A 13,039-nucleotide genomic window follows, 5' to 3' on the forward strand; every position below is an offset into this window, starting at 1 on the left:
CTCAAACACCCAGGTAAAATAGTGAGAAATTTACTTACCGAAAAAACTGCAACACAGACTCCTTCGACGGTCGGTTAGTGCAGTCCACACTACAACAAGCCATATTGTCACAAAAACCTATCCGAACATTGGCAAACAAACACGGACACTTCAGCCCCTGTCAACCGCTGAAAGTAGCCGGAGGCCTCTGGATGTAGCCGCCTAGCGCAGCCGATGCTTTAGCAAGAGCTAACTGCTAGTTCCGGTATATGGAGGTGTCACTAAACGTAACCACGCGCTAATTTATGTAAGAATTATAAGCCTAAATAACACTAAAACGGTTGTGGTACAAAAAAATGCAGGACTCTGAGTATTTTTACATTGTGGAACTGCAACTTTCACTTTACATGACGGAGTACCTCCCCCACCCCTGTATTAAACATGGAAATACTCATAAAGCATTAATAAAATAATTCAGTTAAGAACTGTATAACTTTCCCATCCCTCCACATCAAAACCATCCTCCCAGCTGATCAACTATTCCCTAAATATCCCAATGATCCATTTGTACCAGAAGCATACAACTTCTAGTACTCCCTTATGTCCCAGGGGCTACATGTTTTTGAAGAATAAGGCCTATTTCTTTGGCATGTCAGCACTTCAAGCTGTGAAGTGGGTCCACTTCAGCAGTGGATGTGTATGCATGTGTGCACCTGCATGTGTGCTGCTTGTGCTGTATACAGATTACACCATGCTCTCACATGCACTCCTTCTACAGCCAAATGAAACACCTCCGAGGTCTAAATTTTGCTATTTAACTATCAAGTTAAAACTGGTACTCACAGAGGCAACGCTGAAGCTACACGCGAAGGGAAAACTTTAAGAAGGCACATGGTTCAATTTTATCTTGATCCTTCAATATCTGTTTCCTCTTCAGTTGGTATGTGAAGACTGAGATACAAGAGTCAGCATTATCCTGCTGGCATTAGTTTTGCTTTGAGGGGCAAGTTGCTCCAATAACACGGCCTCCCGCTGAGCTGGGAAAAAAATGCTCTCTTTTGTTGTCAGCTATTTCCTCTTGCTCGTGGTTCCTTTTTAATATCTTCTGTATTTTCCATCCATCTTCATAATATGCTAAGCATGCTGCTGGCTCCATTGCAGCGCCATCCACTTATCCGTCTTCATAGCTCTTTTTATATCCTTTTGTTTGCTTCCTCCTGATCCCATTCAGCCAGCCTCTTCCTTCCTTCCTTCTTCCTATCCTCTTCACGTTCTGTTATCCATCACCGGCTGGCATTTTACCAATCAGTGATGCATATCAGCTTGCTTTCACCGTTAATGAATTACATCTCTTTTCCTCTCTTTCTCTAAGGCCCTTAATTGCACTCTCCTTTTTATCATTCACATCCACATCTTTCATCACTATCATTTGCATTCCTCAGTTTTGTATCTCTGACTATCCACCAGCATCATTTACTTTTCCTTTCTCTGCTCTGAGCTCTGGGAATTTGTTCATACATACTTGACCTATAACAAATCAGCACCTCTCTGTTCATATCACCCAGCCAATTGTTCTGTGTCAAACAAACTGAGCACCAGGTGCCATATATTTAAATTTCTTTCATTCAAAAAAACATTTTATTTGTTTTTTACAAATGTAGTTTTTCTCTTTAAGACTCTAACCTGTGAAAGTCATCACTTATGGGATGGTGACAGCAGTACATTCAGTGCTCAGTAACTGCAGTGCCATGCTCTGTCCAAGATCATATCTGGTCTGGACACACTGCCGATGCCTTGCGACTGGTTAATGAGGAGGAAATACTGTAAACAGCCTCACCAGTCAACTCCTGGAGGAGTGTGTGTGTGTGTGTGTGTGACTTGACACCAACATAATACAATGCAGACCAAAAGAAACATCTAAATTTTCAAGAGGGAGTCAGTCGTGCTACATGCCTTAATCACCATCTAATGGCTTCTTCCGAACAGCTTTAGATTCCCGTTTGTCACACGAGCAGTGTGGATAAGTGCAGGCTATCGCTTGTGTCATTATTGATTGGGGATGAGGAGATGAGCAGGATATACACAGTCTGTGAGCTAGTGTAAACAACCCACTAGTCAGCTGATAGATTATAGCTGTACTACAGGCTAGGATGATCAACGAGCGGAGCGGTTATGTGTGAGCGTGCATTGTATTTTTTTTTGTGTATGTATGTGCTCATGTGGAAGCATTGCAGTATCCTTGTATAAACGTGTGTCAGACTGTGTGTGTGTGTGTGTGTTAACAAAAGGTTAACAAAAGAAAGATTGAGAGCAGCAGCAGCAAGACCCAGAGGTTACAAACCATTTCTCAGTCCAGTGAACTCAAATTCAGACTTAACACAGCTCTATCAGATTGTAAAAAAAAAAAGCCAGTATGTGATTATAAGAGGAAGAAAGAGATGGCAAATTAGATATAGAAAATCTGAGAGGGGACTCTGAAGATAAATCCTCTCATATCTACTGTGAATGAACATTTCTTCATGACAGTTAAAAACAGCCAAGCAAAATGAAGTAAAATTATTTATCTAATTCTGCATATTTCAGGTCTAAGCGCGAGTGAGGAGCCTCCTCTCCACAGAGTTACCACCAGCCCTCCATCGACAGAACACCAGAGAGGTGCACCATGCCGCAGCAACAGTCTCCAGCCGCCCTCCACCCCGGCTCTGCCTCGGCGATTCCTGCCTCCCCAGCCAAGAAGCTCCCCTGGAGGTGAGCAGAAATTTATGTAGAAGGACAGAGAATGCAGTGAAGCACCTAACTAAGCACAAGCTATTGCTCTCTGGGGTTGTTGAGAGTCATTTTGGGAAATGCTGGAAGCCGCTTAACACTTCAATTCTCTTAGAAAATCACTGACACAATGTACTGAACTGCATTAGAGATATCCAAGGGTGAAATTTCCTTCCAAGTGTTTGGATGTTTAAGCCATTTATTCCAGAGCGCTCCTGTTCATTATGACAGCAACAAGATCAAAGAGCTTAAAATACCATTTTAATTTTTAAAGCTACATGGTGAAGTGCCATAAAATACAAACACCACACATTTAACATGTTTTCTGCCGATGAAACTGTTGGGTCACACCTGTCCTGGTTGCCTGTGCCAGTACTGCATGTTCAGAGGAGAGGAATTGCACCGGCAGTGATGCTTTTCACACACGGTTGTATTTTCACGCGTGGAAATTAACACCAGAAGCCCTGTAGTATCACACTTAACTCACTTACCCTTTTCACCTGCCTTAAAACTTTTGCAGCAACCGAATGAATAAACAACATACAGTTCTACGATATTTGCTGTGACAGTATCTTTAAATCAAACACAAATCATCAGGTAAAATACATGTAAAGAAGAAAACTATGTAGAAATCATTGTTGTATTCCCATCATTTTTTTTATCCAGTCAGGTCTGTGTGTTATGGATGCAGACAGTGTTGTGGCTGTGAGAAGATTTCTCCCCCCTTTGTTTCTGTAGGCCCGAGCTGATTTTAAATGTGTTGTAAATTATTGATGAAGAGCTACCTGAGGAGTCCCTGTCAGCCTCCGAGTCATTCACAGACACTACTTTTTGTCTGTACTGTATATTAAATTTTTGTCTGTCTGCCACAGTACAGGTTCCTACCTTTTATTAAACATACACACAGACACACACACCCTATCAGTCGACAGACACTTCTGTCCTGCTGAGCCCCTGAAAGCTTTAGACAATAATCGTCTGTGTAGAGCCCACAGCAAGCTTTCACCTGAGACTCACACACATGCACACAATCTCACTGCAGCATAATACTCAAGCTCCATTACAGTGGAGACATGCTGGCATTCATACCAGTCACACAATCATAATAATTATGTTGCTCTTTCATTCGTTCAGCGCATAAGAAATTGATTCTGGCATTCACAATATTGGCCATAGAAGGAGAAAAATCTCTGACTGTACCTTTCCACATAAAATGTACTGTACCTTAAAGGCACAATCCATGAACCAGATGTAAACAAAAGTGTGGCCCATTCAGAACATATGATTTGCACTGTCGCTGTCAGTTTGATTGATAGTTCTCGAAAAATGCAGGGATGTACACCAGACATCTGCACAATAACCACACAGAATTATTTAATACACAACACTCTTTGGTGACCAGTGTGCAGACACAAAACCATAAACTGGAATGCAACTGCACTATCAACAGCTGCACAAGTGAGAGCGAAGCACATTGACTGCATTTCATTTTCCACCAGCCCATAGTTCATCTATAGTTCAATTTTTGACCCCAAATATGCTGATCTGACCTGTCTAATGGTATTCTGGCAGGCGTGAGGTGGAATTTTATCAACAGCAGTTTTTGGCAGTGCCTGTAGCACAGCCCTGTGGAGGGCAGTGTTGGTAAATGTTGGTCACCACTTTGCTCCAGACTGAAATGTCTCAGTGACATTGGATGACTTTGACTAATGACTGTGGGGATCGCTTGACTTTTTTGTGTTTTTTGGTGACACATCTTTACATCTATCGAATGCATTGGCATCAAATTTTGTACATCACGTTCCAGTCGGCCTCAGCTGTTTGGTACCAATTAGTCAATGTTCACATGCTAACAGGTCAAACTAAGATGGTGAACATTTCAAACACTAACATGTTGACGTAAGCATTTAGCTCAGAGGACTGCTGTGCCTATACGTCTTCACAGAGCAGCTAACAGGGCTGTTGACTCATAGTCTTGTTACATTATCCAGCATTTAAACAGCCAGCTGCTTCACCATTTCACATCCATACTCCAGAATTAATTGTATGAGTGGTTCTTGGTTCTTGCCTAACTCCTGGTAAGAGTATTTCCTAAAATATGTCTGGGAAAGTGTTCATTTAAAGTAGACTTTACACTCCAACTGCAAATGCAAGTTCTTTGTAGCATTACAGTGGTGTGTGTGTGTGTGTGTGTGTGTGTGTGTATTGGCAGTAATGAGTCACTCTGAAAGCCAAGTTTACATCACCGCACCAACACTTTCACAGTGAACGCTCACACACAGAGAGGGAGAAAAACACACACACACACACACAGTGTTTGTGCAGGCCTAAACTATCTCTCCAGGGTTATATGGGGATTTGTTCAGGATCAGAGGCTTCGCTCCCATTACAGGTCTAATTAGTTTCTTTTCAAGGTCTCTCTCCTCTCCTCCTCTGTTTCACAACAGTTACCTCCTGAAACCTACTTCCTTATTCACTATCATGTGTTTTTTCACCACCTTTCACCGTTCTTACCTCCTGCGTAACACAACTCACATTTATTGTTTCATATCCAGCTATTTTCCTTACACCCACACACCTCACCTACTGTGCCACAGATTTAATGTGACACGCGAGAGAAGACGCGTGAGCTCAGAAACAATATTAAAGAATATTAAGAGTTTCTGATTCTTGTCTTGGCTGCAAAGTGTGTCACAGAGAGCAAGGGGGTGATGGGAACATCTCCTCCAGTATGCTCTGCTTCTCTTTGACCCATGGGACATAGTTAGTTCTACTACACAGAAGGGGAGAGATAGCTTAAGATGAAAGTAGGAGGTTAACAGACTGAAAGTTAGGAGAAGGGGAAATTGGCAAAGAAATGGAAAAAAGGAAAAGGGGGATAGCGAGTAGTCGACAGTGATGGGTTGCTGGTTTGATGCTTGTGTGAGGAAGCTTCAAACCAGCAAAGCTCAGATACCTTTTTAACATGTTACTGTCATTGTGTGTTTTTCTGATTTAAGTAAGTCACATACCACACTCTGATTGGTTGTATCCTTATTGACCGACAGTTGGCAGGAAGGAGTTTCAGCGTTCAGAGGTCACACGTTCCCTCCCGTCCTCCCCGAAGAGGCTGGCGGTGGTTCCTCCTAAACCTCAGTCTCCAGGTGAGTCATTTCCCTCATTACCAGAATTTGTATGACTGTCAGTAACAAGTATAAAGTTACTCAAGATTGTTTTTTTGCACCTTTATGCAACACTGCAATGATAGAATGACTCTCCATGCAGATGTCTCCTGTCTACTTAAAACTGGATCCTAACAAGAGCAGGCTGTATAAATTCATCCCACCTGCAGAGCTGATTGTTGACCACTCTCACTAGTGCTCATATGAGTGACCAACAACCTGAGCATGCGTCAAGAAAACTAGACAGTCCTAGTGTTTACCTTGCAGTCACAGATAAACAGCCTACTTTTGTTGTGTTATGTATTTGCAGCAGTTTGTTACCAAGTGAAACCAGAGACAAACAATATAGCTCCAATAAAATTAGCTGAATCCGTTGTATTAGTGTTAATATTGGCCTTTATTTTGATGTAACTGCCAATGACTGCATTTGCAGCTATTCTGCCAACAGTTTAATGAAATGTCTTTTCACCAAATGGGATTCAGAGGAGGCTGACGACTCAAAGGATTGTTTGTTATATCTAGTCTTCTCTGTGTGACTCCCATTTCTCCTTTTCCAGCCCACTTGGTCGTCTGCCTTCCCAAACCTTTCCAAAAAACAGTCCTTATCTTTATGACCCGTTCTCAATCTGCCCACACCCAGAAGCGGCTTGCATCCATTTCAGAAATATCCAGTGCTGTTCTTACACACCTTCAAAGAGAGATTCATGATGTTTAGCACTTTTTTCTATGTTGTGATGTGAACTATGCAATCTGAACTTTCCTTCCTCTAGGCTCTGAAGTGGTAAAATAATTTTCTTGCCGGATTGCAGAGGGTGTCCCCATCGCTCCTTGCAGAGTTGACACACATCTCCTCCGGCTACACCTCTCTCTTTGCTCACTTTACTCACTGCTCTTACTGTTCATCCTTCTCTTTATTGCATCTTACTTGCTCTTTGCAGGACCTCATCTCCTCCCACACAGTGTTGAAATGAAAAACACTTTTCTTCGTTCTAAGTCTCAGCATTGTAGGGGATTTACAGATACTGACAGTATCTAGTGTTGCTGCTGCATGAAGCTGCTCTGGACAGTGTGTCAGCAAAATGTCATTGTGTTGAAATTAAACTGAAATACACCTCTTGAATAACCCAGCCTGAATACCTTTAACCACATCCTATAAAAAAACACACATAGACACACACTAGTTTCTGCACCCCACCAGTTCTGCCATCACCTTTTCTCATTGTTTCTCACAGGTTTATTCTGCTTTCATTAACCCCTCTGCTATCATCTGCATGCTGCCTTCACACTTCGCCACATAAACTCATTTAGTATTCACTATTCTCACTCTCTCTAACTTCCCAGGTAGAAAATACTGATGTCTAAGTGTGTGTGTGTGTGTGTGTGTGTGTGTGTGTGCCAGCAAAAGATCTAGACATCATTTACATAAGCATTTCTAGAAGTTGTTTTCAAAGATGGGGAATCCTAATGTGCCTTCAAGGCATAGACGCTGATGAAGCTGTAATATTGAAACATTTGCACTTTTTGCAGTTTTGCATATTTCCAGAATTTTTTTTGCTTTTTTTTGCTTTTTGATTTGTAGACATTTCATCATTTGCTCTATTTGCACTCATACACATAATTACACTGTACACATCTTCCACTACATTACAGTCCATTACAGTCATTCAGCGCCTTCAGGTACCTTCCTTCCCTTTCTTACTGAATCGGTTGTCTCTCCTCTCATTTACCCGTGGCCCAGACCAATCCCCTCATTTTATCCCCCACCTCCCTCTAACCGATCTCTTACTCATTACCTGGGACCCTGCACCCCAAGCCCAGCCTCACGTTGTCATGGAAACCGTCCCCCATGCTTCAGTAAGCCTGAATGAGATGGTTGAGGCAGGTGACGTGGAGCTGCAGTGATTTTTTTTATTGTGTGTGGAGACAATCATGCTCTCACACGGGCTTGTTTTTCAATCTGTGTGAGCATAAAGGTGATGAAATTTCCTCTATCCGAATGATGCTGTGTACTGATGCTGTGTCTCTCCACGGGCTACATGATCACACTACATGACAAGGTGACTCACACAGGGGTTAATCGGCCTGCCTGTAGGTCAGCTGCAGCTTAACAGTTGCCCCCCCCACCCTCTGCACCCCCCCAGGGATAACATGTTTATGTTTGTCTGGCCTTTAAATTACCTCCATCATTTATGGATTACGCCATTACTTAAATGTGCTTGATGTTTTCACAGGAACACAGTACAAATAATATACCCACACATATACTTTAACAGTGTCTGTACATTATTGCATGCTGCAGTTCAATCAGTACTTGATACTGATCACATTCATCATGAGATTAGATGGTCCGTCATGAAGAGCACCAGACTGGGAATTACCCCAAGGGTTCCTCTGTAGAAAAGATTCAATTAACTTACTATCATTTATCATGTGAACACAGTCATTAGCAATAGGTCAGGTCAAATCTCCCCTGATTTAATGCTCATCAATTTCATTATTAGAGACAGATATGTCCTGGTTAGATTTCAGAATTAGTACATGACTAAATGATGACATATTGTTTGAATATTTCCAGAAACTGTTTTTCCTCGTAAAACACATGCTCATGCAGTTTCTTTTTGTTTAGTGTTAATTTGATTTTCTATGTTTTGTTTTTTCTCTCCTCACAGTCCAGTCTGGGCAGAGGCCCGCAGCTGCAGTGCGAGGGTCGGTTCCCCCGGGGTCCCCTCGCCGTGTGGCCCCCCTGAGGCTGCAGCAGGAACAGCAGGAAAGCCTGCAGAGAGAGAAAGAGGAGGCTCAGCAGAAAGAGAGAGAAAGGCAAGCAGAGGAGAGAGAAAAAGAGGAGCAACGAGAGGAGGTGAGAAAATCTTTGAGAAAATCTGCAGCTCCACATGGAGTTTGCTCTGTCCTATTCTGTTTTATTCTATTCTATTTTTCCTCTGTTCTTTGCCACTTAGGTTCAGAGGCTGCAGGGACGCTGTGAGCAGCAGGAGAGGCAGCTGAGAGCTCTAAGGGAAGAACTAAGGAAGACTTCCTTAGGCCTAGAAACCTTCATCATTACCACTCAGCACTACTGTCTCAAGGTAGCCAGCTGGAATGATGCAGTGTATAATCAATGAAATTATAATTATCTTACGCCATGATAACAATGCTATCTTTCTCCACAGCACCTACTGATGTACAAAGTGGTTTTCTCCTTTTTTGTTTTTAAATTTAATGCATTTTCAGTTTCACTGATGATTTACCTGAAATGGCAAATTACTCCTTGGTGGCCAGTACTAATCATCATAATGGGCAGGACTGTTTGACAGACATGCACACAGTACATACACATACAAACTCAAAACCACATACAGTATTTAACACCGTGAGGTGAGAATCATAGCACGGTCAATGAGCAGCACGATGAGCGAGAGTGATTGTGACTGTGGGAAGGGTCCTACAGAGTTCAGTGTGCCACTGAGCTGGTTTCATCCAGCTCTCTGTAGCACGATTTAGCCTCTGAGGTGCTATAGCTGTAATGCTGCTCCTCGACTGTCTGACTTCTTTATGGTCACTGTCTGAGTGCTGCAATCACAGGTCCACAGTGCAGATACAGAAGAAGGAATAGTTGCGTAGGCTTGTTTGAGTAGGTTTGAGCTCCCTCTGCTGGCATCAGTGAGACATGACACAGTATGTGTACATACATGGAGTGTATACATACTGTATACATGTATGTGTGTAACATTTAGTTTAACCAGCATTTCAGGATCTTTAGGCAAAGGTTTTGTTTTTCATCTGACATTTATATGGCCTGTTTTTAGCCATGTCGGCACATGGCTCTAAAAGTTTGTCCATTCCTTTGGTTAATGCCCAAGAAACTGTCTTAATAGATTACAACTAGCAGTTTCACTCTTTACATCCATATTTCATAATGTAATTGTATACTTGAAACCTGCTCTATGTCAAAATGCAGTTTAATTCCAATTTTCAGAATAAAACTGCGGAAGAAAATCAGAGGAAACTGTCCATGGAAATGCAGAAGATCAGAGAGGAAATGGGTGAGCGAGAACCTACATTTGATTAAACAAAAACCTTAATCAGTCAAGCCGAGTAAGAGAGAAGCCTTTTTCTCAGCATGGTCACGGTAGGAAAAGCACAGGTGATACTAATAACACTAACGATGGCTCTAATCTATTGAAGTATCCAAGAGAGCCATGACAGTGTTACAGAGAGTATGCACAATAACAGTGCCCTGAAACAGAGGCTAAATGGAATTCAGCCATCATCAATTTTATTTCTTCACACCTGTACTTTTCTTCCTGTGATATGTCAAGATTTCTTCTGTGGTAGGGTTATCAAAGTAAAATGTAAGTGAATTAACTGTGTCAATATTATAATATTGTAAGACACTTCAAACTTCTTACATGTGCAGCATCTAACTCGGTGCGATGGGAGAGACTCCAGCGGGAAAAGTCAGCACTGGAGGTGGCGTTTGAGCGAGAGCTGCAGGAGCTGCAGCTGCAGCAGGAGGCGGAGCTGGCTGCTGTGGAGGAGGGGCTTAGAAAGTGTCACTCCGCAGAGACAGAACACCTGAGGGTGGAGCATCGGTCAGAGATGGAGGAGCTTAGGACTCAGCAACAGGAACAGGTGAGAGAAAGGCATCATGGGAGATGGCGTCCATTTTATACTATGTCTCTTGATGAGATTTGATCTTTCACATGAAATCTGGTCAGTTGTTACAGGTGTGTGTCTGTGTGCATTTATGTGTGTGTGGGTGTGTTAGGTGGAGGAGATGACAGTCAGCCACCAGGCAGCCATTCAGGAGCTCAGAGACATGCATAACATCACCATGGCAACACTGCACGAGGAGCACGCCCGTACCATGAGAGGTATGATTTTAGACCTCATTTAAATAACACAACATGGCTCCAGCACTGCTAGAAACAACCTCACCTCTTTTTTATTGTGTTTCTGTATCTGTGCGTAGACTTAAGAAAGGCTCATGAGCAACAGAAGATGCTTCTAGAGGAGGACTTTGAGAAGCTCAGGCTTTCTCTACAGGTATGACTCCACAAACAAAACATACTTTATGTTTTATTATTATTTGGTTGAGACACACTAATCTGGGCTGTTTGTGTGCATATGTGTGTGTGTTCTTGCTCAGGACCAAGTGGATACTCTCACATTTCAAAATCAGAGTCTGAGGGACAAAGCCAAACGTTTTGAGGAGGCTTTGAGAAAGAGCACGGACGAACAGATAGTTGTGAGTAAACACAGACACTGTACACGACTGCCTGCATCTCTTAAATAAATAAGCATATCAGAAATGTGTCATGGGAAATAATATAGATATCTAAATATATATTATATATTTATAATAAATGACCCAAACAGGAATTAAACCTACAGTCCCTGACAATGTAACTGCCCGCTTTCTAAACCCTATTATTGCTTTCTGTGTGTCCTTTCCATTTCTGTAACAGGATGCTTTGGCTCCATATCAGCACATTGAGCAAGATCTGAAGAGCCTGAAGGAGGTTGTGGAAATGAAGAACCAGCAGATACACCAGCAAGAGAAGAAGATCTCTGACCTGGAGAAAGTGGTAGGCTCAAATAATCCATCTCAACCCCCCTCTTCACCTCAAACTCTGCTACACAAACAAACATACATGCACACTGGATCGGTCTGGATGCACACGATGGTCAGTGTGTCTGGTGAATGAAAGATTGCACTGTGGTTGTGTTCTACTTTTGAGCAGGCCCAAAAAAACGTGTTGCTCGAGGAGAAGGTCCAGGTTCTGCAGCAGCAGAATGAAGATCTGAGGACGCGTATTGACATGAACCTAGCCCTGTCCAGGTTAAGACACACGCAGCCGCCATCATTTATTATTAATGCTGTTATTTCCAGCATCTTTGTGCTAGCATTAGCTTCCTCTGTGCTGTTTTCCCTTCAGGCAACTATCAGAGGAGAATGCCAACCTCCAGGAGTCTGTCGAGAAGGAGAGCACTGAGAAGAAGCGTCTGAGTCGGAACAACGAGGAGCTGCTGTGGCGTCTCCAGACCAGTCCCCTCATGTCCCCCGCCTCCTCCCCACTGCACCGCTCTTTCTCTACCTCCCCTGTCCCCTCATCCCCATTCTTCTCCTCCTCACCTGTAGCAGGGTGCGACTCCCCCACTCACTGCCACGGCTGTCCCCAGCAAGTTCAGTACTCCTCCCCCTCCCACAGAGCCACCACCAATCAAAATCTCTCCCCAGGACCAGCCACACCCTCTCACAGAGCAGCGAGCAATCAGAATTACTCCCCCGGCCCGGCCACACCCACACATAGAGCATCCAACCGCTGTAACTCAACCGCTAGTCTTAACTCTTTACAGAGATAAGCTGACATCTTCCTCTCTCCATTTTCTCCCCTGGTTCATTCTCTTTCATTACCTTCATTCTCTTCTCTCCTCCTCTCTTTTTGAATGTGAATGGAATTGTAGGACATGCTGGAGGAAAACAGAGGCTGTTGTCTCCAGTCATCACAGGACAAACTTGATGGATAGTACAGTCAGTGTCAGAGGTTACACAGTCTTTGTGGCTGGTGGTGTCCATCGTGCATCAACTTTATTTACAGAGATATAATAACAGATAATACCGTAATGTGAAGTGTGACGCCAATGACAGCAGTTCAGCTCTTTGTCCCAGCTTTAATGCAGAGTTAATACAGAGTCTTGAAATGTAGACTGTATATACTGTATGATAGTGACACACATAGTGTCGACATGTAGTTAAACCTCCCCTGCATGGGCAGCCATGAGTCCCACACAGACAGAAACAGACAGAAAGTAGCACCAGAACACGATACTCCGGTGTGTTAAAAACACAGTCCATGTCCCTGATAAAATAAGCTATGTTTTCTCTCATTGGGATTAGTTTCTCATAGTCAGTCAAATGATAAATTTCAATTCTGAGTCATGAACTGAAATGTTTTTATGTTTTGTTTTTCATCTGGAAAAATCCCCAACAAAGCGCCTTATACTTGGTCCTGCCGTCTCACCAGCAGAGAGCAGCCAACGTTTTATTTCACAAAGGACTTTACATAAAGAATTAGTTTGTAAATCAGATCAAATCAAGTTACTCCATACTCAAGGTGTATTTGATGTTTTGT

The 13,039-nt window shown here is 42.8% G+C and overlaps 1 protein-coding gene across 1 annotated transcript in view; it reads left to right on the top strand.

The window, feature by feature from the left end:
- mtus2a (microtubule associated tumor suppressor candidate 2a) overlaps positions 1-12,269 on the top strand; it is a 28,093-nt gene extending 15,824 nt beyond the window's left edge. The window contains exons 4-16 of the mRNA XM_041052052.1: positions 2,563-2,727; positions 4,318-4,324; positions 5,800-5,888; positions 8,576-8,763; positions 8,864-8,989; positions 9,880-9,946; positions 10,321-10,535; positions 10,672-10,777; positions 10,876-10,949; positions 11,053-11,151; positions 11,372-11,491; positions 11,645-11,745; positions 11,843-12,269. Coding sequence (XP_040907986.1) covers positions 2,563-2,727; positions 4,318-4,324; positions 5,800-5,888; positions 8,576-8,763; positions 8,864-8,989; positions 9,880-9,946; positions 10,321-10,535; positions 10,672-10,777; positions 10,876-10,949; positions 11,053-11,151; positions 11,372-11,491; positions 11,645-11,745; positions 11,843-12,269 — 1,784 coding nt within the window. The remainder of the gene's footprint in view (positions 1-2,562; positions 2,728-4,317; positions 4,325-5,799; positions 5,889-8,575; positions 8,764-8,863; positions 8,990-9,879; positions 9,947-10,320; positions 10,536-10,671; positions 10,778-10,875; positions 10,950-11,052; positions 11,152-11,371; positions 11,492-11,644; positions 11,746-11,842) is intronic.
- The last annotated feature ends 770 nt before the right edge of the window (positions 12,270-13,039 follow it).

Source organism: Toxotes jaculatrix, chromosome 12, assembly GCF_017976425.1.
Source record: "Toxotes jaculatrix isolate fToxJac2 chromosome 12, fToxJac2.pri, whole genome shotgun sequence".
Lineage (NCBI taxonomy): Eukaryota > Metazoa > Chordata > Actinopteri > Toxotidae > Toxotes > Toxotes jaculatrix.